Source organism: Balaenoptera borealis, assembly GCF_965194805.1.
Source record: "Balaenoptera borealis genome assembly, chromosome: 13".
Lineage (NCBI taxonomy): Eukaryota > Metazoa > Chordata > Mammalia > Artiodactyla > Balaenopteridae > Balaenoptera > Balaenoptera borealis.
This window is the reverse complement of record NC_138870.1, coordinates 40,444,647-40,466,904: the sequence shown is the minus strand read 5'-3', so window position 1 is coordinate 40,466,904 and position 22,258 is coordinate 40,444,647. Positions and strand designations below refer to the sequence as shown.

At 55.2% G+C, this 22,258-nt stretch overlaps 2 protein-coding genes and 1 long non-coding RNA gene across 8 annotated transcripts in view; 2 read left to right on the top strand and 1 right to left on the bottom strand.

Annotated features, from left to right (window-relative positions):
* The window catches only part of HDAC7 (histone deacetylase 7), a 35,874-nt gene extending 33,426 nt beyond the window's left edge, over positions 1-2,448 (top strand). For all 6 annotated transcript variants that reach the window (XM_082349356.1, XM_082349358.1, XM_082349355.1 and 3 more), the window contains 2 exons: positions 893-1,031; positions 1,204-2,448. In XM_082349356.1, the coding sequence (XP_082205482.1) occupies positions 893-1,031; positions 1,204-1,249 (185 nt within the window). In that variant the 3' untranslated portion in view covers positions 1,250-2,448. The remainder of the gene's footprint in view (positions 1-892; positions 1,032-1,203) is intronic.
* Positions 2,449-3,365: 917 nt separating this feature from the next.
* SLC48A1 (solute carrier family 48 member 1) lies at positions 3,366-11,362 on the bottom strand. The gene is made up of 3 exons (XM_082349504.1): positions 10,968-11,362; positions 5,228-5,395; positions 3,366-4,597 (listed from the first exon to the last, which is right to left on the bottom strand). Exons 1-3 carry the CDS (start codon positions 11,101-11,103, stop codon positions 4,461-4,463), a joined length of 441 nt encoding a protein of 146 aa, XP_082205630.1. The 5' UTR covers positions 11,104-11,362; the 3' UTR covers positions 3,366-4,460.
* Positions 11,363-12,946: 1,584 nt separating this feature from the next.
* On the top strand, positions 12,947-19,576 carry LOC309608869. Its single transcript, XR_014233133.1, has 3 exons — positions 12,947-13,027; positions 13,272-13,361; positions 14,171-19,576. It is a non-coding gene; the product is annotated as an uncharacterized lncRNA (long non-coding RNA).
* Positions 19,577-22,258: the final 2,682 nt, after the last annotated feature.

Here is a 22,258-nt window from a genome sequence, read left to right as displayed (position 1 = left end):
CAAACCTGGCCGCAGGGTCTTAGGAGCTCTGCCTGCTTTGGGGGCTGAGCCTCAGATTAACCCCACACTTGGAAAGCACTTTAAATTTTCAGCTTCAGCTCAGCATCTGTGGAGCTCTTTACGTAAAGACCCGTGATCTATGCCAGGGATACGAAAATGAACAAAATAGATTTCCCACATCCGGGCTCAGTAGGGGTGTTGTACGTGACAGTGAAGCCGCTGCAGCTACTCGGTATGCAGCCCTCCCACTGGGCCAGGCTCTGGGCTGGGCGTGTTCCGTGGACATCATTTCTCGCCACAGTAGGCGGGACGGTCGTGCCCATGGTCTAGATGGGGCGGTGGGAGCCCAGGGCGGTAAGTGGCTTGCCAACAGCCACATAGAGTGGCCGCGGTGTTGGTCACCTCTCCCGGCACTGTGTCCTTCTGGCCTCCCATGCCTGTGCTGGGCTGAGCGTTGCCAGGGGCTACGTGTGAGGGGGACCCTGGGCTCCAGCAGGCCGGGGCTCAGGGCTCCGTGAGGTCACCATGACACAGACCCCATCTAGGGGAAGGGAGGCCCTAATGGTGCACTTAGGAACCCCACACCCATAGGAATGGGTAAGCAGTGGCCTTTCAGCCAGAGGGGTGTGGGACTGGCTTGGACCTCTGCGAGGGCCCCTCACTGCCACGCTGAATCCGCACTGCTCACCCTGTCAGGGCTTCGGGGGCCGAGTCAGGGAGGGTGTTGCATTGAGGGTAGAGGCAGGTGAGAGCTGACCCCACACCGAGGACGCGTCTGCTACTCCTGGGCCCTGGGCCTGAGATGTGCAGCCTCAGGATCAGTCTAGGATGCGTGGTTGGCAGGTGGAGGGCCTTGTGCCCCCAGCCCTTTCTGACTCGGCTTCTTGCCCAGGTGAATACTGGGGCTGCATGCAGCGCCTGGCCTCCTGTCCAGACTCCTGGGTGCCCAGGGTGCCAGGGGCCGATGCAGAAGAAGTGGAGGCAGTAACTGCACTGGCATCCCTCTCCGTGGGCATCCTGACTGAAGAGCGGTAATGCCAGACCCCTGGCTCACAGCCCCTCCACCCCCTCGGACCCTCCCAACCTGAGGACCCCAGGCCCCAGCACAGCCACCCCGGCCTTCTCGGGCTTCCTGGGAAGCTGGGCTCAGGCCTTCCCTGCAGCCCCTGGCTCTTCAGCAGCACCCCCCTTTCCCTCCCCCAGGACCTCAGAGCAGCTGGTGGAGGAGGAAGAACCCATGAACCTTTAGGCTACAGGACGGATCTGCCCCCGCCGCGCCCCGCCCCGCCCTGCCCTTCGGACCTGGTTCTCTTCCAACCTCTGGCAACAGTACCCGTTCCCCGGGGTCTTCAGAGATCCTTCGGGCAGGTAGTCGGGGCCAGAGAACAGCCTCTTGACAGTCACCCCAAGGAGCCTGGGAAGGCCCCTGGGTCTAGCATAGGGACCAAAGAAGACCCTGACGGGAGGCCAGCTGCGTAGCCAGCCGGGCCCCAGTAGGGCTCTCCCCGAAGCACAGTCTACCCCTCTGGGGTCTGGGCCCCTAGGTGGGCCCCCGATCCTCAGGCCTGCACAGAGGAGGACTGGCACAGCCGGGCCCGCTCACAACCACTATTCCTGGTTCTGTAGACCCCCGACTTTGCACACAGCCCCAGGCTCCACACGGAAATGTGAACTTGGCCTCCGCCAGAGTGGCCCTTCCTAGGCTCTGGGGGAGGGAGGATGGGTAGGAGGAGCCAAGGGGTCCCAGATCCCTGAGTGCAGGGGGAGTCCCTCCTCTCCTGCTTCCTCAGATGACTCTGGAAGCTTCCTCCCCACCACTGGGCAGGGAGACAAAGCTCCCTCTGAGAGCAGTCATCAGCAGGCCTCCCATCTGGTCCCTGCCCCTGCCGGAGGCCACCTGCGTCAACCATCTCAGGGCTCTGGTGGGGCAGACAGGTGCTCCTGGAGTTCCTTGCTTCCTGATCCAATGGTGCCAAACCCTTCATCTCCCCTCAGAAGCACAGCATGACCCCCAGGGACCTCTCAGTAGTCACCACCCGCCTCCGTGAGCCTTCTCTTTCTGGGGTCTCCCCCACCCCAGCTGACTCCTGCCCTACATAGGACTAGCTTGGCTGAGGGGAAAGGGGGTGGGAGAGTGAATGGAAGACATGGGGGAGGGGAAGCTGCCCTGGCAAAGACTTCGAGGCTTCTGGGGTCCAGGCCTGGGGCCAAGAAGGAAAGTATTTGTGTTTGTGTGTGTGTGTGTGTGTGTGTGTGTGTGTGTGTGTGTGTGTGTGTGTGTGTGTGTGTGAGAGAGAGAGACAGAGTAAGAGGAGGGTTTGTATGTGTGTGCACATGAGTGTGTCTTCCTGAGTACCACCATACCCTGTGTATGTATGCATGTTTTTGTAAAAAAGAAAAAAAAAATGGAAAAAAAATCTGAACAATAAATGTTTTATTTGCTTTAAAGGTTCATGTGAAAGGGCCTCCGGGGGTTGAGGGGTGGGCAGCAGGCCTACAGCTACACAGCACAGCCTGTGCCTGATTCATTGTGGAAGAGAAGGGACAGGTTGGGCCGGGGGGCAGCCCCCCTCCAGCTCCTTGGCCTTCTGTGGCCGCTGCCTTGCAGGAAGAATCTGAACACACCCCGGCTGCCCCCGCCTGCCCCACCTCTGGGTAGTGAAGAGGCGGCAGCTCTGGGCTGAGTCCATAGACAGAGGGCCCGTTAGGGTGTGGGGGACATGGACGCCTGCAGACCCGGCCCACTAAGGCTCCCCTAGAGTCCTGAGTCAGACCTACCTGGGTTCAGGTCCCAGCTGGGAGCTCAGGTAAGTCACATCACCTCCTGGGGCCTCTGTTTATCAGTTAAAGGCTCCCAAAATAGACACTGTTTGGTTCCTTCCTGCTCTAATGTACCATGACTTCTTAAGCATCTACTGAGCCTAGAAGAGAGAAGGGGTGAGACAACAGGCCTGGGCGATCTCATCTAGTGGCGCCTGTCTTTATGGTTCCGAGGCGGCCAGGCTTCTTCAGCCAGCAGGAGCGGCCTCATTACCTCTGACCTGGCCCCAAGCCCTCACAGCCTGGAGAATATGAAGGGAAGCACGTTCATCCCCTTCCCGTCTGTCCTGGCCTCTTGGGGCGATAGGCACTCAATCCCACAGACGTTGCTGAGACTGTGCCTGGGGGCATCCTTGCCCTGGCTGGGGGGTTTGCTGAGGGGGCTGGAGAAGGAGAGCTGAACTGTGGGTTCCCCCATGCCAAGTGGGACCAGAGGGAGAGGGTCCCCTCTGAGCTAAGGAAATGGCTTAATGAGATGACTGGAGACCCCCATTCCCACCCACCGCTCCCATAGTCCACCCCATAAGAAAGCACCAGAGGCTAGCTGATACAAATGGCTGCTGTATTTCTGCTAAAGTGACAGTGACACAGATAAGGCAAAGAGCTGAGGGGCAGGACACATCAGGTGGGAAAGGGGTAGACCGTGCAAAATGACAACCTAAGATAAAAAGATGGATGGAGCCCCTTCCCTTCCGAGTTAGGTGAGCCCTTGGGCCAGTGTATAGGCAGTAAAGCAGATTTTGTCCTTCAGAAGGGAGATTTTAAAAGAGAAAAGCTCTAGGTGAAGGGCAGGGGCAGGAGCGGGGGAGGCATCTCGGGACCGGGGCAATCTGGGTGCCATGAGAAGGCCGAGTGGAAATGTTGGGCTGGAGGTGCCTGGCACAGGTTTGAGGGTTCCTTCTAGCCCACCCCGTGCTGCCCCCTTCCCCAAAGCCCTTCGGGGGGCAGGAGCACCTTCCCCAAGACCTTAGTCTGGCCTCATTTGGGGCGTCCTGCTCTGGGGTGTGTGGTGAAGGGGAGGATGGCTCTAGCATACTCATGGGAACCACCTCTGCGAGGAACAGGGTGGGAAGAGGGACACTGAACTCCCCTCAGGTCCCCAGGCCTTGGGAAAAGAGAAGCAAATGTCACCATCCCTGGGACCAATGAGTTCAGCTACCTGACTCTTGGGGGACAACAAGATGGGGGTGCTGGGGTAAGGGGTTGAGAAGTCTCTACTAGAGATCCCTTACCTGACCTGACCTCCCCAGGGTCCCGTCCCGCCTGAGGGAGAGTGTCTAGGGCAGCAGGGACCCCTGCCCCCAGGCGCAGGTCAAGGCCCCACTGCCCTACCCCTTGCCTGTTGCCCTGGCCCCACTTGGAAAGATTGCCCACTGAGTGCTAAGAAAATAGATCCACTTGAAAAGGTCTAAAGCTGCCCTCCAGTCAGGCTGATGAGCAACATGGCAGGACCCCTTTCCACAGCACCCAGGGTTCCCCCAAAGGGGACAGGACAGCTCCCAGGGACACCACCGTCCTCCTGCTGTATATTTTCTGCCTCGGTTCTGGGGTTCCCAGGGGGTGTCCAGGCCCGCCCGATGTCTCAGAGGCTGAGTCCAGGTCCTGAGGACCACCAGGGTGTGAAGACCTCATCGCTCAGGTCAGAAATCGCTGAGGATGCTGATGTCGGCAAAGTCAGCCCGGTAGCGGTGGGCATAGAGGCTGAGCAGGAAGGCCCACTTGAAGGAAATGAAGCTCCACACACAGGAGAGGTAGTAGCTGTTGGGGTCTGTGAGGCCTGCAGGGGAGAGGAACCCAACCGTGACTCGAGAGGACCTTGCCCTTGACCCTAGCCACCATGCCACAAGCCCCAGGCCATCCTTCCCCACAACCTCCAACAGAGGCTGAACTGAGCCAATGGAGAGATCAGGTGTCATAGAGGTTTTAGAGCACTCAGAGTTTGCAGGCAGGAAGGAGTGGGGATGAGGGAAGGTCAGGGTTGGCTAATCACAGGGCCGTATCATCCGCTCTGCTTCTGTGGCACTGACCCTAGGCCACTGCCTTCCAATCTGCTTCAGCATCAGAGGGGGCACGAAGAGCCTTTGGCTACTTGCAGACTGCAGGCACCAGGGGGCGCTCCCATCCCAGAGCTCCGCCGGAGGCTAAAAAGGGCGGCTAACCACACACTCCTGGGTGCTGAATGCAGCACACACTTCCCACGCGTTTCATTGATCCCTTCCAACCCAGGGGCGGGGGTGGGGGGCGTCCATTCTCCCCACTTTTACAACGAGAAAACCCGGGCACAGGGAGGTTAAGTGGTCTGTCCGGTCCCTTGGACATAACTGTTGAACCCAGGACAGGAATCCCGGGTCTCCTGAGCGCTCCACCCACCGGCCCTCCCACGCCCTCCCTTTGCGGAGGCCCTTACTCTGGTGTCCGGTGACGGCCAGCACAAGGAAGGTGCAGAAAGCGGCGACGGAGACGGCCGAGAAGAGGACGCCCACGAAGAAGAAGCCGCGCAGCCCCTTGAGCCACGTCCTCCAGTAATCCTGCATGTACATCACGTGCGTCACCAGGACCCATAGCGCTAGCACACCTGCCGGGAGAGACGGCTCAGGCAGCGCCCCTCTCCTCACCTGCCGACCCCCCAGAGCCCTGCAGGTCCCCCAGGCCAGGCTCTTCGCATAATAACAGTAGTGTTGGCCTTTTCACTCTCCCGGTAAAGTGGAGTTTGCTGGAGGCCACGTGGCCTGGGATATGAAGAGGACGTGAATGCAAAAGCAGCTCGGAGAATCTGGCTGCCTTTTACTAAGCCACACATTAAAGAGATCTGAAAAAAATATAAAACTATGTCATTCTTCTCCCTAATTTTTTTGTTTTGGAAAACCTGAATATTTCTCACACAAAAAAATGTTACGTATGTTAACACAATGTTATTTTTAATATTACTTTAAAATGCTTAAAACTGTTCTCAGTTTTAATTTCTAATACAGTACATATCGATCGATATAACCCACATAAAATTTCCTTGGGGTCTCACCACTTTTTAAAGAGTGTAAAGGGGTCCTAAAGTCAGAACGTTTGAGGGCCGCTGCAGCCCAGCCTGCTTTCCGGGGACTCCCCACTCCCCACCCTGGGGGCCACAGATGTGGGAAGCATTCCTCCCACCCTGATGCTCTTGCTCCCCCAGCCTGCAGAGGCCACCACCGTAGCGGTGCACGGCCTGTGGCTGAGCTCTTGGCAGTGGGGCTCTTCCCAAATTCCATGTATTGGTTTTATGGGATGGGGAGGCCCAGTGGTTAAAACCCCCAGGGCCACCCAGCGCCCAAGTGGCCTTCTTCTTGCTCCTGGCCAGACTCCATTTTATTAATTTTCTTTTCAGGCCACACCGCGAGGCATGCGGGGTCTAAGTTCCCTGACCAGGGATCAACCCGTGCTCCCTGAAGTGGAAGCGCAGAGCCTTAACCACTGGACCGCCAGGGAAGTCCCCTGCCAGACTCCATTTTACTAACTCGTTTGCTGAAAGGGCAGGCCAGATGCCCCCAGCCGGTCCTGGGCCTGCCCTCTGGGCCTGGCTGGGCAGTTCCCCTACGATGCCAGCTGCCACTCAGCCAATACAATGAATGCCCTCTGTGCCGGGCCGTGCCTGCCGCCGCAGCCCAGAGAGTGGAGCAAATATCAGTTCCCTTGGCAAGGGTCCAGGGCAGGGCCGCAGGGTCCCGACAAGGGAGGGACGAGGGACGAGGCAGAGCCAGCTGCAAGCTGTCCACCTGTGTGTAGGCCGCTGGATCCTAGGAGTCACGAGGCCCTTCAAAAAGTGAGCTGCACACGCCGCACGCAGAGTAGCATGGGAAGGCTGGGGAAAGTGGTCAGCTCTGGCAAGGCAGAGAAGGAAGAGAAGCTGACAGGGAGATCGGGGTGGGAGAGTGCTTTGACTGAATCCATGATATTATATTTTTTTAGGCTGAATGGTAAGAATGAGGGAGTTCACTAAATTGCCTATCCTTTTTTACTTGCCCGCAATATTTCATAACGTTTTTTTAAGTTGGGGGAAAATAAAAAGGCAGGGGGGAATGTCATCACAGATCTCTGCTCTGATTACCAGTTCAGGCAGCCTGGCAAGGGCCAGAAAACCATGAGACTGCCAGCCAGGAAACCTGGGCCTGGCACTGCTGTGCTGCTCGTGACTCTCAGAGCCTCGGTGCTTCCACATCTGAAAGCGGGGGAGCCCAAAGGTCCCGCCAGCCTGGAAACGGTGACCCAGGGTTCCCTGCTAGTGAGGACTCAGCTCTGCCAACACCTGCTGCTTCCCTTCCCATGCTGTTTGACCCACACTCTCCCAGCTCTGCCCTTGCCCACCCTCAGCCTTCCTCAGGGGCTGGGGGCTGGAACATGGGTCCCTCCAGCCCTGGGATCAGGGTGAGGCAAGACAAGCTCGTCTCCATCCCTGCCTAGGCAGGAAGCGGGAGCAGGCCAGAGGTGGACAGAATAACAATCCCCCAGCTTCAGCTTAATGTCTTCCGCGATCTGGATGGATGGTGTGCTAGCCACCTTTTCCAGAAGTCTTTCCCAATCCTCTCACACGGGTCCTAAGTGTTCACTGGGGGAGCTGTTTGGTTTCTTAAAGGGCCCGAGGAAGGAAGCGTATTGTCACTGAGCACATCCAAGGAACCGTCAGATGGTACCTTTGCAACCGCTCCACTTGCCCTCTATCTGCTCACTATGCCACGGACGGGCTGAAATAGATGGCTCTCAGACGCTTTACCACTCAAAGATTCTAGAAGCCAGCTTAGGGGAAAAATAAGGTCAGAGCAATTCCCCCGTGACTCAGCAATTTCTGGGTTAGGAAATGTTGAAATAGGGGCTCTAATAGGGGCCCAAGTGCTCTGCTTGGCATTGCTTAGTCCACTGGCCACGCTCCAGTGGTGCCCCCAGAACACCCCCCCCACACACATACATCCACGTACCAAAAAGGGCTGAGCAGGAGGAAGAGGAAGATGACCATTTTGGGTGTGCCAGGCCCCAGCTCTCTGTTAATAAGCAGGCGCATCCTGCCCCACCTCTCACTTGCCCTGCACACAGGCCTGGCCTCCAGATAAACACAAGCCACATCTGGAAGCAGGCCCGTCCCCACCGGCCCTGGCTCCTGCCTCTGTCCTTGGAAGAGGGATCTCCCCCAACTCCATCCAGGGGGTCAGTGAAGGAACGCAAGCCCCCCTCCAACCCCGGTCCCTCCCACACCTCAGCCCTGCTCACTTCCCTGGGACACTCTGGACTCCAGGAAGCCTGGTCTGCATAACTCAGGGCAGAACGGACAGTTTCCCAGGCCCACCCGGATGCATGTCCACACCAGACCTCACCCCTCGCTCCGGCCCACCTGCTTCAAGGAGCAGGGCTCTGCTTGGTGGCTCGGGGCTCAGAGCTGACAGGCGCAGGACAAGGAAGGCACACAGATGGTCAGTGAAAGTACCCCCAGCGGCTGGGTTGGAGGTGAGGAGCCAGGAGGAGCCCAGGGGAGCTCACAGCGAAACACAGACAAGTGAGCCACTGGACCCGGGCCCTACTCTCTTCCTACACCCCTGCCCTCCACCCCTGCTCCTCTCTCGCTCACAGCTCACGGGGAAGAACGCAGAGCTGGTTAGACTCCTGGGCAACTTTTCTATTCTTATTCTCTTTCCTCGGTCTACTAGACCTAGAGCAAGTCTTTTTCCCAAGTGTGCCCATAGCAAAACTATTTCTTCCGCCTCTCCTCCAAGCCAGTTCTTCCCAGCCGCACACCAGGATGGGAGAGACTGGGTCTCTACCCATGAACGTTTTTCCCAGGGCTCCAGGAAATCAACAGCCCCTAGCAGCCCCGCCTGGCACACAGGGGAAGGAGCATGCTGGGGCTGCCCTCGGGTGACTCAGCAGTTTCTGGAAAATGCCAAGTCAGAAGCGGGGTACTCACAAATCTGCTGATGCTTCATCCCCAAAAGAGGAAGAGGCTGACTGGCTGCAGACCCTCTCAGCACCATTCAGGGCGGAGAGGGCGTGGGGCCCTGGCAACCCCTCCCCCACCTGCCACACTGCTACCACCACGGTCACAGCCACAGCTGCCACCACCACCGTCACAAGGCAGCTTTGGTTGTGCGATGGCTGTCAGGGAGGTGCCAGGACCCTGCTCCAGCTGGTCGCTGCCCTAGCACCTCTTGCTGTGGGCAGCTCCACAGCTGGCCTGCCCCAGAGGCTAAGGGAAATCTGCAGGGAGGGAGAGAGGGCAGGGCTCAGGTCAGAGGAAACCCCGGAACTCCCTGGAGCTGCCCCCCCACAGGCAGCTGAAAGATGGATGATTCGGGGAGAGGACATACAGCTGTAGCATTCCAGACCTGAACGGGGTCTCACACAACATCCCTGTCAGCGGAATCTCCTTCCATTCCTTACAGATGAGGAAACTGAGGCCCAGGAGGCATCGATGTGCCCATGGTCACACAGCTCGGTGGGGCTCACTCCACCAGGCCAGACTCCAACACACCCAGCTCTGATCCCAGGGGCAGCCCTCCCTCCTCACCCCCAACCAGGCCCCTCATCTCAAGTCTCATCAGGGCAACCCCTGGGCCTCGCCTGAAGAGTCACACCGCCTTCCTGAGGGGAAAGCAGCAGGCCGACAGGAAATAGGAAAACACTGCAAGGACAAGAGAACCATGAGGAACACGGTGGGTGGTGGGGTTAAGTGGGGAAAGGAGCCAGGCGTCTGCAGATAACTGAGCAGAGGTGGGCAGGCTGGCCCCCCGGGAGGAACCACAGGTGGGGCATCTAGGCAGGCATGAGAGCAGCACAGCCAGGCAACCACGTGCCCTTCCTCGGAGAACCCAAGTGCTCTGCTTGGCACTGCTTAGGCCGTGGTTACCTACACCCCTCTTATAGGGCAGAAACTCCACCTCCCATCCCTTCTTGACCCAGGTGTGGCACTCAGTAAGCTCTGGGGCAATGAGCAAATCTAGTTATTTTTAGTTAGTCCATTTAGGGCTCTTTTGGCAGAGGAGTTTAATTATGGAGTAAGATCATCCCGTGCAAAACTATGCACCTTGCATGTATTTTTTCCCAAAGTGCTTTCCCCACACATATAATTTCATGTAGCTGTGTAACCCTAAGTAAGCTATTTATTTACACTAAGCCTCAGTTTAAGCCTGACCTGTAAAATGGACCCACTAATAATGCCTACTTCATAGGACTAATGTAAGGATTAAATGAGATGATGGAAGCAGTTTGCTTAACACAGTGCCTGACACATAGAAAGCATTAAAAAAAAAAAAGTGAGCAAGTAGAAATAATATGCTTCGCCGTCACACCAATTCTACAACACAGAGAGGTTAACAATATACCGAAAGGTGCACAGCGAGTACACAGCACTGGTAAGCACCGGACCTCCACCAGCGCACTGACGTTCTCAACTCCGGTACAAGCCTCCTCTGGCCTCCTTGAGGCACAGAAAGGGCGGTCGGCGGGGCTTAGCCGACCTTGGCCCAGGAGCCACAGCAGAAGAGTGGCAAAGAGACACCAACGTGGTGGGGAAAAAAGTCCAGTTTCCATCAGATCCCTAGCGCGGTCCTCCGGGGCTCCGCTGAGGACTCCGCTGGCGACTCCGTTGGCGGTGGACTCCACCCTGGAAGGAGGCACATGGGCTTCCCCGGGAACCCCCAGCCCTCCTTTCCACTTACTTCTTCTCTGCCCTCACCCAGTCCCCAGGGAAGGGGCGCGGATGCCCCAGCACAAGTGTGTGTGTGTGTGTGTGTGTGAAGACCCCTGGGTCTTCACACCTGGCCGCGCGAAGGAGGTGGCGAGAGCAGCGGGAGTGCAGGGAGGACGCTGTCACTGGGCCCAGGGTGGAGGGCGGACGGGCTAACCCGTGGGCGGCGGGGCTGGTGCAAATGGCACATGCGGGACGTCGGCGCCCCGAGCCTCGGGCGGGCACTGAGTCCCTGAGGCCCCCCGAGGACGCCCAGGAGCCCGGGCCCGCGCGGGGCCTGCTCTGCCCACGGCCAGTTTTGGGTAAACACCCCACCCGCTCCCCCGGGAAGCGCCGCCCGCCAGGAGCCTGCGGAGCAGCCGCCGGCTCCTCCCCGCAGCCGCGCGCCCGCGTCCGCGCCGCCGGAGCCGGGACCCAGCGACCCCCGCGCGCCCCGGGGTACCTGCGAGCCCCCCCATGGCCGCGGTCCCTGGCTGTCTGTAGACCACCGTCCAGACGAGAAAGATGGAGAAGCCGGCCACGGAGCTGAGGCCGGAGTAAGCGGCGCGGAGGCCGAGCTGCAGGCGGGACGGGGCCATGGGGCTGCGGGCGGCGGGCGCGGAGGGCGAGCGTGGCCGACGGTCACAGGTGCAGGGCCCGGAGCAGAAGCCGGGAGCCGGGAGCCGGGCGCCGGGAGCCGGGGGCCGAGCCGTAGCCGCCGGCCGCCCGCGCTCCGCCCCCGGCCCGCCCCCTGAGCCGCCGGCACAGCGCCCTCCCCGGCCGGAGGCCGCCCGCGCCCGGAACCACAGTGGAGGGCGCGTCCTGGGCTTGGCCTTGAGTCCTCTGGCCCCTGATCATGTGGGGATGCTGCCTAAAAAGGCAGGTTCCGGGGTTCGTTCTCTGAGCTACAGGATATTTGGTCCCTGGCGGGGCCCGGAAATGTACGGTTGTACAAGCCAGCTGCCGTGATTACTTTTAAAATTTATCACGTTCTCGTTTAAAATTTAAGATGTAAATTTCTCGTCAAAAATCAAGATATAAAAATTAAGATATATGAAAGTACACAGTGAGTATGATTCCTTCCGCCCCTATCTATCCATCAGGTTCCCTCCTCAGGGATTAAGCGATTCTCAGAAGATTCTTCTCACGGAACCTCTGCCCCATCATCTTCTAACGTCAAACACCTCACCCTCAAGGACAGCTCCCTTCTCCTTTAATCTCCGCAAGCCTCATCCTCCCACCCCAAATCTACCAAACATCACTCCCATCAGAATCATACAATTCTAGGGTAGAGACTGGAATCTATAGCAGGTGTATACTGAGCTCCCACTGTGGGCCCAGTGCCACGCTGGGAGCCGGCAGGGAAAATCAAAAAACACAACACTCGGAGCCCTCAAACACTTATAATCTAGTTGGGGAGGCCCGTCACATACTGGCACAAGATAAGTAGCCAATATACCTTGTATTTATTTCTTTTCACTGCTGTAACAAAGTACCACAGATCTAGTGGCTTCAAACAACACACATTTATTATCCTACAGTTCGGTAGGTAGGTGTCCAAAAAAGGAACTCAGAGGGCTAAAATCTAGGGGATGGCAGGGCTGCCTTCCTTTTGGAGGCTCGAGGGGAAAATCTGTTTCCTTGCCTTTTCCAGCTTCTAGAGCTGCCCACATCCCTTGACTCCTGAATGTCTTCCTTCATCTTCAAAGCAAACAATCACACCACTCGGACCTCTGCTTCTGTCATTACATCATCTCCTTTTCTCTTGCTAACTCTGCTGCCTCCTTCTTTTCCCTTCTAAGGACCCTTATGATTAAGAACCTGGATAATCCAAAATAATTTCCCCATCTCAAGATGCTTAATCACATCAGCAAAATCCTTTTTGCCATGTAAAGTAACGTATTCACAAATTCTGGGGATCAGGACATTGACAACTTGGGGGGCCATTATTCTGCTATCACATCTCTCTGGAATGTAATCTCCATGAATAGCGACTGTGCCTCTTTCATTCACACCAACACATAGAAGAGTTCACAGCACATAGTAGCCCTTTAGTAAACATTTGTCGAATAGATGAATGTGAGTGATTGAAGGTAAGAATTAAATAACAATAAAGGAGATCATACACAAGAAATCTAGGCAGGACATGATTAATTGCCAAGCGAGCAATGTAAACCACATTTGCCTCACTTCAGAATAGTCTGGGGATCTTCTTTTTAAAAAAAGAGACCCCCCCCCCAGACTCCACCCCTGACTTATTAAATTTGAATCTTGGGAGTATATATATTTTTTAATGAGAAGCGATTTTAATGAGGTGAGCTCGGCATCCAGCCCTCCTTTGGGAGCCACTGATGGAGAGAGTTAGTGCTGGCTGTTCAGAGGAGGGAGCGAGCCCTGTGGTCCAGAGTGCACTGCCACGGATGGTTTCAGAGCCGGCTGGCAGGGATAACAGTCCTCCACGCAGTGGGAGCAGCCTGTGTGACAGCCCAGAAGGAAGAAATAACATGGCAGGTTCGGGAAACTGTAAGTAGTTTGTGGTCTGTGGGTGGAGTGATGGGTTTTGAGGTTGGAAATGTTCTGAACATAAAAGGCCTTGCTTGCTCTGCTGAGAAGGCTTTCCCCTGTCTCTGTGCAGCCAGGGGAGGGAAGTAACAGTTCTGTGTTTTAGAAATGTGGCCAGGGTAATAGTGTGAGGGTGAACTTCCTTCGAAAGGACTAGAAAGCAGAGAGGTCATTCGGACAAATTCTTCACCTCCCTGTGCTTTAGGTACTCCGTCTGTAAAATGGGGACAGGGGACAGCTGTGATGTCTACTTCAACGTGTTATGATGAAGAGTCAGTGCTTAGAAGAGTGGCAAGTATGTAGCAGGTGCTTAATAAATGTCGGCAAGTATGGTTAGTAGCAGCGGAAAGGTTGCCACGTGAGGAGAGCCTGAAAGGTGGTTCAGGCTGAGGCAGTGAGAATGGGGAAGAGGGGACTGATTCAAGAAATATTTAAGCTATTTGAACCTTAAGGTCAGGTAGCAATTAACTAGCTGGGCAGACAGAAAGGAGGAGAGCAAAAATATTTATTATGAGTGCACATGTCAGGAGTATTGGAAAGGAGTTAACAAACTCGTTACACTGGAGAGTGAGGTTGTGCAAGAAAATAACGAGAGATAATTATGTAACAGTAGCTTGGGCCCAGGATGTAGGTTAAGAGCAGGCTGACACTTTTTCTTAAATGTGGAAGCAATATGGAGCTGTTGAAGGATTTTATGCTCAGATGGGATCACCACTTACTGTGCGACCTGGGCAGGTTTCCCCTAACTCAGGAGAACTTTCTGCCAAGAAGAAAATATTCTATATCTGCCCTCTCCAGAATGGCAGCTACTAGTCACATGTGGCTGTTGAGTATTTGATATGTGCCTAGTATGACTGAAGAACTGAATTTTTAATTGATTTTCATTTAAATAGCCACACGTGGCTAGTGGCTACCATATTTGACAGCACAGGAACTTCTCGGAACCCCTGTCGTTCCACCTGTGTAGTCGGAATGATGATACATCATTGGCTTGTCATAGCAATCGAGAGATATTGAGATACTGCAGTTAAAGCACTCAACACAGTAATATGACAAACTATTATCGCTGTTGTTGAAATTGTTGTTATTGTTATTATTGAACAGGGCTAACATGACATAAACCATGCCTTAAGAAGATTATTTGGTATCCAAGTTGGATTTGATGGGAAAAGAAAATTGTAGAAGAGAAAGCGTTCACAAAGCTATTTCTGTGGTGAGATGTGGGATAATTAAGATCTTATCTGGAGAAAGGCCATGAGAAGGGAAAGCATGGGAGGGTTAGGAAGCTGCAAAGCACACGGGTATGCACCACGCATGCTCTTCTCCCCACATCAGCTTCCTTTCCAAGGTGCTTTCAGAGAGTGCACTCCCATCCCAACCCAAGACAGACACCACTGCCCACCCCCCATCCCCAAGAGAGATAGCCATTCTCCCTGCCTGTGACAGAGACCACCAGTATTCACCATTAGCATCCTTCTTCTGGCACATGACCTACTAAATAGGAACTTTGAACACTTCTCAGCTTCCCTGCAGTTAAATTGATGCCATGAGAGTGAGTTCTGAGCAATGGAATCAAAGCAGAAGCAACGTGTGCCATTTCCAGGCTGGACCCATACAATCTCCCATGCAGCCCTCATTCCCTCTTCCCATTCTGTGATGATTTTAGAGGCTACATGTTGAAGACAGCTGCGCCACATGATGGAAAGAGCCTGGGACCCTTGAATGAATGAATGAACAGAACTACCCACTCCATTCCCCAAACCTGCATCGGACTGTAATATGAATGAAAAATACACCCTTTTCTTCGTGCTAAGCCACTGAGATTTCAGGGTCATTACAGCTAACCTCATTACCCTAATACACCATCCCTCATTCCATTTCAGGTCATGTAAACATCTCTTATATGGATAACCTGTCTGAACTACCAATCCCTCCGAAGTCACTTTTAAATTGGGCCCCACCAGTATTAAGACAGACTCCTAACTCCCACCCACAGACATCTTGTCTCCTGAGACATTTCTTTCTCATTCCCCCAAAGCAGGCACATTCCAGACATAGATCTCCTCCCACAATGCTACATCAAGGATACACCTACCGAGCTATATGGCAGTTCATTCAGTTTCTTGGACGTGTCACGGCTTCCTCCTCTCTGCTTCTTTTTTATTTTTTATTTTTAAATTTTATTTATTTATTTATTTATTTATTTATCTATTTATGGCTGTGTTGGGTCTTCGTTTCTGTGCGAGGGCTTTCTCTAGTTGCGGCAAGTGGGGGCCACTCTTCATCGCGGTGCGCGGGCCTCTCACTATCGCGGCCTCTCTTGCTGCGGAGCACAGGCTCCAGACACGCAGGCTCAGTAGTTGTGGCTCACGGGCCCAGCTGCTCCGCGGCATGTGGGATCTTCCCAGACCAGGGCTCGAACCCGTGTCCCCTGCATTGGCAGGCAGATTCTCAACCACTGCGCCACCAGGGAAGCCCTCCTCTCTGCTTCTTAATCCCCACACGGAGGGACCTCTGATGTCCTTTGGGGTATATCCTTGTTTACTATAGCTCCAGCCCCAAACCTAGGCACCACTTGGTCCTCTCCTTCTTTTACCCCCTATGTCCAATTCATTAGCAAGTACGGTTGGGTCTGCCCTGTCCTTTCTCCCCAAGACACTGCTTAGTCCAGGCACCATCACCACCACCTCCCCACTTGCAGCAGTTCCCTAAGTGGTCATCCTCTGCTCATTCTTTCCCCTCCAATCCACTCTCCAGCCAGCAGCTGGAATAGTCTTTTAAAAATAACAACCAGAACATGGCACTCCCCTGCTTAAATCCCTCCAGTAGCTTCCATAGCAATTGGGGTAAACAAATCAGTTGCCAACTCCAACTAGTCTCACCTCTGCCCATTTCACTTCAGGCACACTGGCCTTCTTTCTGTTTCTTGAATGTGCCAAGCTTGTTCCTGCCCCGGGGTCTTGGTAACTTTGTGCCTGGAAAGTTCTCCTCTGAGTGCTCATAAGATTCATAAGGCTTGCTCATCATTCAAGCCCCAGGTCACATGTTACTTCCTCAGAAAGGCAATCCTGTCCTTCCTCTCTAAAGTACAGTCCCCTACTCTGTCTTACATCTTGTGATAAGTGATATCACTATGTGAAATTGTCTTGTGTATTTGTTTATCCTTTCCAGCTCCACCCTTGCCATCCCATTGGAATATAACCTCCATGAGGGCAGGGGCTTTATCTGTTAGGGACCAACTCCTCTCAGTTTGCCTAGGAGTGTCCTGGTTTTACCAACACACGTCCAACATTCCAGGAAACCCCTGAGTCTAGGGAAAACTCTGATGGTTAGTCACCCTATTGCCTGCCTTGATCACTTCTGTATCCCCAGTACCTAGTCTAACGCCACGGGCTTAGGTAGGAACTCAATAAATATCTGCAATAAATAAAGGCAAGAATGGCTGGCTGTCCATAAAGAATTCTTTGATCCTGGCTCTAGGGGGCAGCCTTCTCCAACCTTGTGCCTTGAGACCCAGCTCTGCAAAGGTTGGGCTAAAAATCTTATGTGCACGATTTTCCCCAGACCTTACGTGGTGGTCCCTTTGCTCACCTCCAGCCGTTGTGGAGTTCAAGGCTAAGGACCCTGGTTAAGGCAGCCCCAGGCCGTGCCTGACACGGAGGTGGATCCCCTGGGCCCACCCTGCCTCAGCTGGCCCTCCTGCAGCTTCGTCTTCCTCTTGAGGTCGGGCTTTTAGACCACAGAGCTGAAAGGACCGTTCTAGAGAGGAGGAGCAGGTGGCCCCATCACGAGCACCCCAGCTGCCCGGGCTGCAGGAAGTAATCCCGAGTTGAGGACTCAGATCCAGGGGGTCACCTTGGCCACCCCTCCCCCAGCGCTGCTCCCTAGGACCCTGGCTGCCTTCTGCCCCTAGAAGGCGACGTCTTCACCTTTTATGGCTAGAGTGAAACCGTTCACAGTCTGGCTTCTCACTGAGACCCCCCTTCCTCTGCCTGCCCACTGACACCCTGGAGGTCCACGCAGAGGACAGGAAGGTGAGTGAGAAGATGCTGAGCGGAAGCAACAGGTCTTTGAGCTCCAGAGCTAGACGAGCATCGGAGACAGCCAAGCGTGGAGAGGGCGCATGTGTGTGCGTGCACGCGTGTTAGCAATCACGGCCGCTGCAGCATTTGGAAGGGCAACAAGAGGGGCCTGGGGCCTAGGCCTGCTCGCCTCTCCTTGTCCTCTGGTGACTTCCATCTGCTGACCTGAACCCCCAATCACAGGTGCGTCCTCCAACACGCTCGCTCTTTTCCTTTCCCTTTCGCTGTGGGGTTGTTGTTGGGTGAGGGGAGAGAGAGGGAGAGAGAGAAAGAGACAGAGAGAGATAAAGCCAGGAGTTAACCTCCGCATAGACTGGAGCCTGGGGCTGTGGGGAGTGAGTGAATACAAAGGCTGAGGGCAGGAGAGGAGGGCATCAACTCTCCCTAAAGGACAAAGCCTGGCACAGGGATTAGTACATATTTGTCCTTCAGATTTGAGTTTAGGGACCGGATTTATTGAATGAGAAAGTCACCACGGAGGCTTGATCAGTACACACAGATCCCCCATCTAGTCCAGCTGTAAAGGCACCAGGTAAAGTTAAAAGACTGGAAAAAAGATTGACACCTGTGCTTAGTCCAGTGCTTGGGACCCATGAATAGCACCCTAGAGAGGTTTGAGGTGCGAATCTGAGGGCACTTCCTGGAGGAGGGAGAGGATGGGCTAGAGACAGACTGAGGCAGTGCGAGGGACAGAGATGGGCCAAGAACCGGGTGGAAAGGTAACAGAAGGAAAGGCAGACCTGGGGGAGCCATGAGGAAGGCAGAAGGACCCATGGCAGGAGAGGGGGAGATGAGTTTACCTATTCCACTCAAGAAGCCTCTCCTGGGGCTTCCCTGGTGGCGCAGTGGTTAAGAATCCTCCTGCCAATGCAGGGGACACGGGTTCGATCCCTGGTCCGGGATGATCCCACATGCCACGGAGCAACTAAGACCGTGCGCCACAACTACTGAGCCTGCACTCTAGAGCCGCGAGCTACAACTACTGAGCCCGTGTGCCTAGAGCCCGTGCTCCACAACAAGAGAAGCCACCACAATGAGAAGCCCACGCACCACAAGGAAGAGTAGCCCCCGCTCGCCGCAACTAGAGAACAAGCCTGTGCTCAGCAACAAAGCCCCAATGCAGCCAAAAATAAAATAAATAAAATAAATAAATTAAAAAAAAAAAAAAAAAGAAGAAGAAGTGTCTCCTGAGGGCCTCTGTGCCCACAGCCCTGGCTGTGCTAAGCCTGCGGCCTGGAGCAAAGCAGGGCCAGCTCCTGCCCGCTGGGGGCTCACATTCTCTCAGAGGAGGAATCTCGACTAATAATTAGGCAATTTGTGTGAAATTTCTAATTGCAGTTGTGGTGAGTGCCGGGCGTGTGGTAGAGAAATGGGGCCCTGCAGGAGGAACTGACACAAGCTGGGCTCTGTGGGAGGAGAAGAACCCGGCAGGGGCACAGCAGTGGCTGCTTTGCCTGGCTCGCAGGACCCCAGCCGGCACCGTCAGCTGAGGCCTGGGGGAGACTGGAGATTAAATCAAGATCCAGTCCTCTGTGGAGTGAGAGGGGGAATGCTGAGGTGGGCTCCATACCCGCCCCGCAGCAGGTTTAAGGGGCGTCCGCTGCCTCTCCGTTTCTCTGGAGGTAAAGCTCCTAGTCGAGGGGGCTCCGAGGCCGGAGCAGGAAGGACTTCCTGAGGCCTGGGTGGGAAGTCTGAGCGGCCGGTGTCTGCCTCTCCATCCTGGAGCCGAGGACCGAGCCCAGGAGGGGAGGGAGTGGCCTGCGGCCTTCTCTCTCAGTCAGACCTGCAGACGTCACCTCTCTTTTCTGTTTCCCTCTACAGACCCCATCTTTGCAGCCTCCCCTGGCCTTTCGCTGTGTCCTCTCTGGAGGGAGGAAACGGGCAGTGGGTCTGGTGCCGAGGCTTTGGCGTGTTCAGCTTCCTCTGGCCCCAGCACTTCCCGAGTGGGATTTGGGGGCAGGATTGGGGTCTGCTCTGATGCTAGGAAGGGCCTTCTCTGCATGGCCTGCTTGCCTGGTTACTCGCAGCCTTGCCCTCTCCTCGGCCAGGGCTCTGGATCCACACGGAACCCTCCCTCGGGCTCCTGCAGCCGCCCCTGCCAAGTCTCTAAAACGTGAGGGCGAAGTGTGTGCAGAGTTTGAGTCCTGAGCAAGGGCCCAGGGAAGATGGGAGCCCCTGAGATGAGGGTCTGGGGAAGGCTGGGGATGTTGGGAGGAGGTAGTGTGGGTAGTGAGCCCCAGGGAGAGGCGGGGGAGTGGTGCAGGTCGGCAAGTGCAGACTGGAAGCTCCAACAGGGGTGCAGGAAAGGGAGCCAAGGAGAGGGCTCTGGGCCTGAGGGAAAGTGGTCACAACTGGGCTGGAGCCACCGTTTCAGAGCACTGATTACTCAAGGGCAGATGCAGTGTCTCCTGGGTATGTGGAATACACACACACACACACACACACACACACTTGAGAAGCAGAAGCTGGAGGGAGAAAGCACCTCCTGCACATTCAAATACCACCAAACTTGCCTGCTAGGCAGGCCTGTTCCCCTCCCTTTAGCACAGCTCCAGACCTGTCCCTGCCTTCTCTCCTGCTCTCCCAGCCTCTCCTTACCCTCTGGCTACCGCCATCAGCACCACAGGCCTGTTTGGTGACCGTTTCCTTGCCCCTGCCGTGCACGGGTAGCTTGACCACCAGCCAGAAGAATGTGCCTCCAGGAAAGGGTGGGGACCTGCTCTCGCCTCAGTCAGCTCCCCACTGCTCCCCAGCCCCGTCCCACCCTCACCGACCTCCCTCTGGCTTGCCCCCCACTTCCCGGAGAAGTAGGAGCCCATCTCTCCTCTGCGTCCCTGCTCTACCACTGTCATAGTGGCTCAGGAATGACTGGCTGTGACCTGCTGGTCCCAGGAAGGTTTGGCTTGGTGCCCATCAGTGTTCCAGCTCCCTGCCTCAGCTCCCCAGGAATGGGCAGGGGAGGAGATGGGGGAACTGGCCTGGAACCATCCTTGGGGCCAGAAGCCTGGACAAGGGCCAGAGGACCTTCAACCTTCCAGAGCCGGGAGGTAGAGCCCAGGTGAGGGTACCTGGGCTCTCTTCTCAGTCCCTCTCCATTTGTTGATAAGCCATGGCCAGGGGATCACATCAGGGATGCGGAGGGAAGCTGCAGCAGGCCAAGGTACCCAGGCACAGCCCTTATATCCTCTGGCCTCCAAGCTGGCCCTTTTCCGCAGTCCTGCTGGCAGCCTATTAGCTAAGACGTCCTCCAACCTCCCACCCTCCATCCCACCAGCAACCTCAAAGGACACAGCCGAGCCTCGTAAGCAAGGTTTGCAGCACAGAAGGAGAAAAGATAGGAGACAAGGAAGCAGCCGGGAGGGAGGTGAAACAAACTGTCCGAAAAATGAACTGGGAAAGCAGCCCCTCTCCCTTCTGCCCTGCCCTTGGTACAGGCCCACAGCAGGCCCCAGCTGATTGTCCCACCGACTTCATCTCATTTCCACCCGGAATCATTAAGCACCTGCTTTATGCCAGACACTGTGCTGGGTATGGAGGCCTGACCAGATTAGTGTGTTAGTGAGCTACCAGAGAATTCCACTAGGCTCCGTGGCCCTGGAGCCCAGTATCTGCCCAGTTTTAGATCTCCCGTTTACAGCAGAGTTGCTGGCACTTACAGTAAATGCCGTTGAAGTAATGAAAGATTCTTGTGGCACTGCACAGGAAGGACTGAGGAAGGCAAGGTTGAGAGGTAGTGATCACCAAAGAGTGATTAAGAGGGTAGGCTCTGCCGTCAGACTGAGTCTGGCATTGCTACTTACTAGCTGTGTGACCTTGGCCAAGTTACTTCACCTGTCTGTTCTTCAGTTCTGTTCCTCACTTGTAAATAGTGATTGTTCTGAGGATTAAAAGATGATGTCTATAAAGTAGTAAACAGAGTACGCTGCACATAGTAAGTGATGGAAGAGACCATCGTTCGGCTAGAGCAGTTTTAGTGGGGATGGGGCATGATGGGTGGATGCAAGAGGTTATCCATTGGTTGAATCAACCAGAATTGGAGGCCGATGGGATGTGGGAGAGGGAGGGAGCGAGGTATCAGGTGCCTTGCTTAGGCAGTGGTGGGGGTCCTGGAGCAGGGAGCTGAGAGAGGCCAGGCGGGAGGAGAGGCAGCTGGGGTGGGAAGGGAGTTTTAGACTCGTGTAGTGTGAAGATTCAGGAAGCTGTGGGCTCCGCAAGTGTAGAGTTCAGCAAAGAGGCTTCAGTGGGAGGAATACAGCCCAGAGCCACAGCCGGCCAAGAAGCCCTCCTTTCCCATTAACCCTCCTGGACTATTCCCTGGGAGCCTCTGCCGTCCCCTGCCGCCTGCCTGAGGGAGTGAGGCAGGGTTCCATAAGGCTCATGCCCTGGCCGAGAGCTCATCATGTAGGTGGACAGTGTGAAGAGGCCCTGCTAATCAGCCTCCATCATCTGTCTGTCCCTCCCCCTACCTCTGGAGCCTGTGCACCCAAGTGTGAGGGAAATGACTCTGGATGTGGGCTTCTCTCCCTTTGCAGGAGCTGTCAGTATATTTGAGAGGCAGGATTACAGAGTGGTAAAGCACACAGACTCATAAGTGCTTGGGGAGAATCACTCACTGCTCCATATCTTAGTTGTGGAATCTTGGGTGTGTCAGTTAGCCTTTCCATGTCTCCACTTCCTCATCTGCAAAATGGGATAACAATAATACTTATCTCATAGGATTGTTGTGATGATTAAATCAGTGAATGTATCAAGAACATTAAAAAGTATAACAAGTACCAAGAACAGGGCCTGGTGCATGTTAACTATTGTTATCATTTATCTGTCCTAATGCAACTTTCAGGCATCTAAAGATAGTCAGAGGAGGGCGGAGGCTGCACCAGGGTATGGCACGATTGTCCCTGTGATGACTCACCATCTGGCTTAAAGTGTCTTCCTCAGACACACTCCCCTAGTCCCCTGCCCCCTCCAGGCCTTAGGCTCCATCAAATACCTACCGAGCGTTCATTTAACAGGCCAATCCCAATCAGGAATCCTGAGAAGGAAACACCTGCTCCATCATCTGCCTTGGCGGGAGGTGGGGGGCTTTGCCCTCCAGTGACAAGAACGAGAC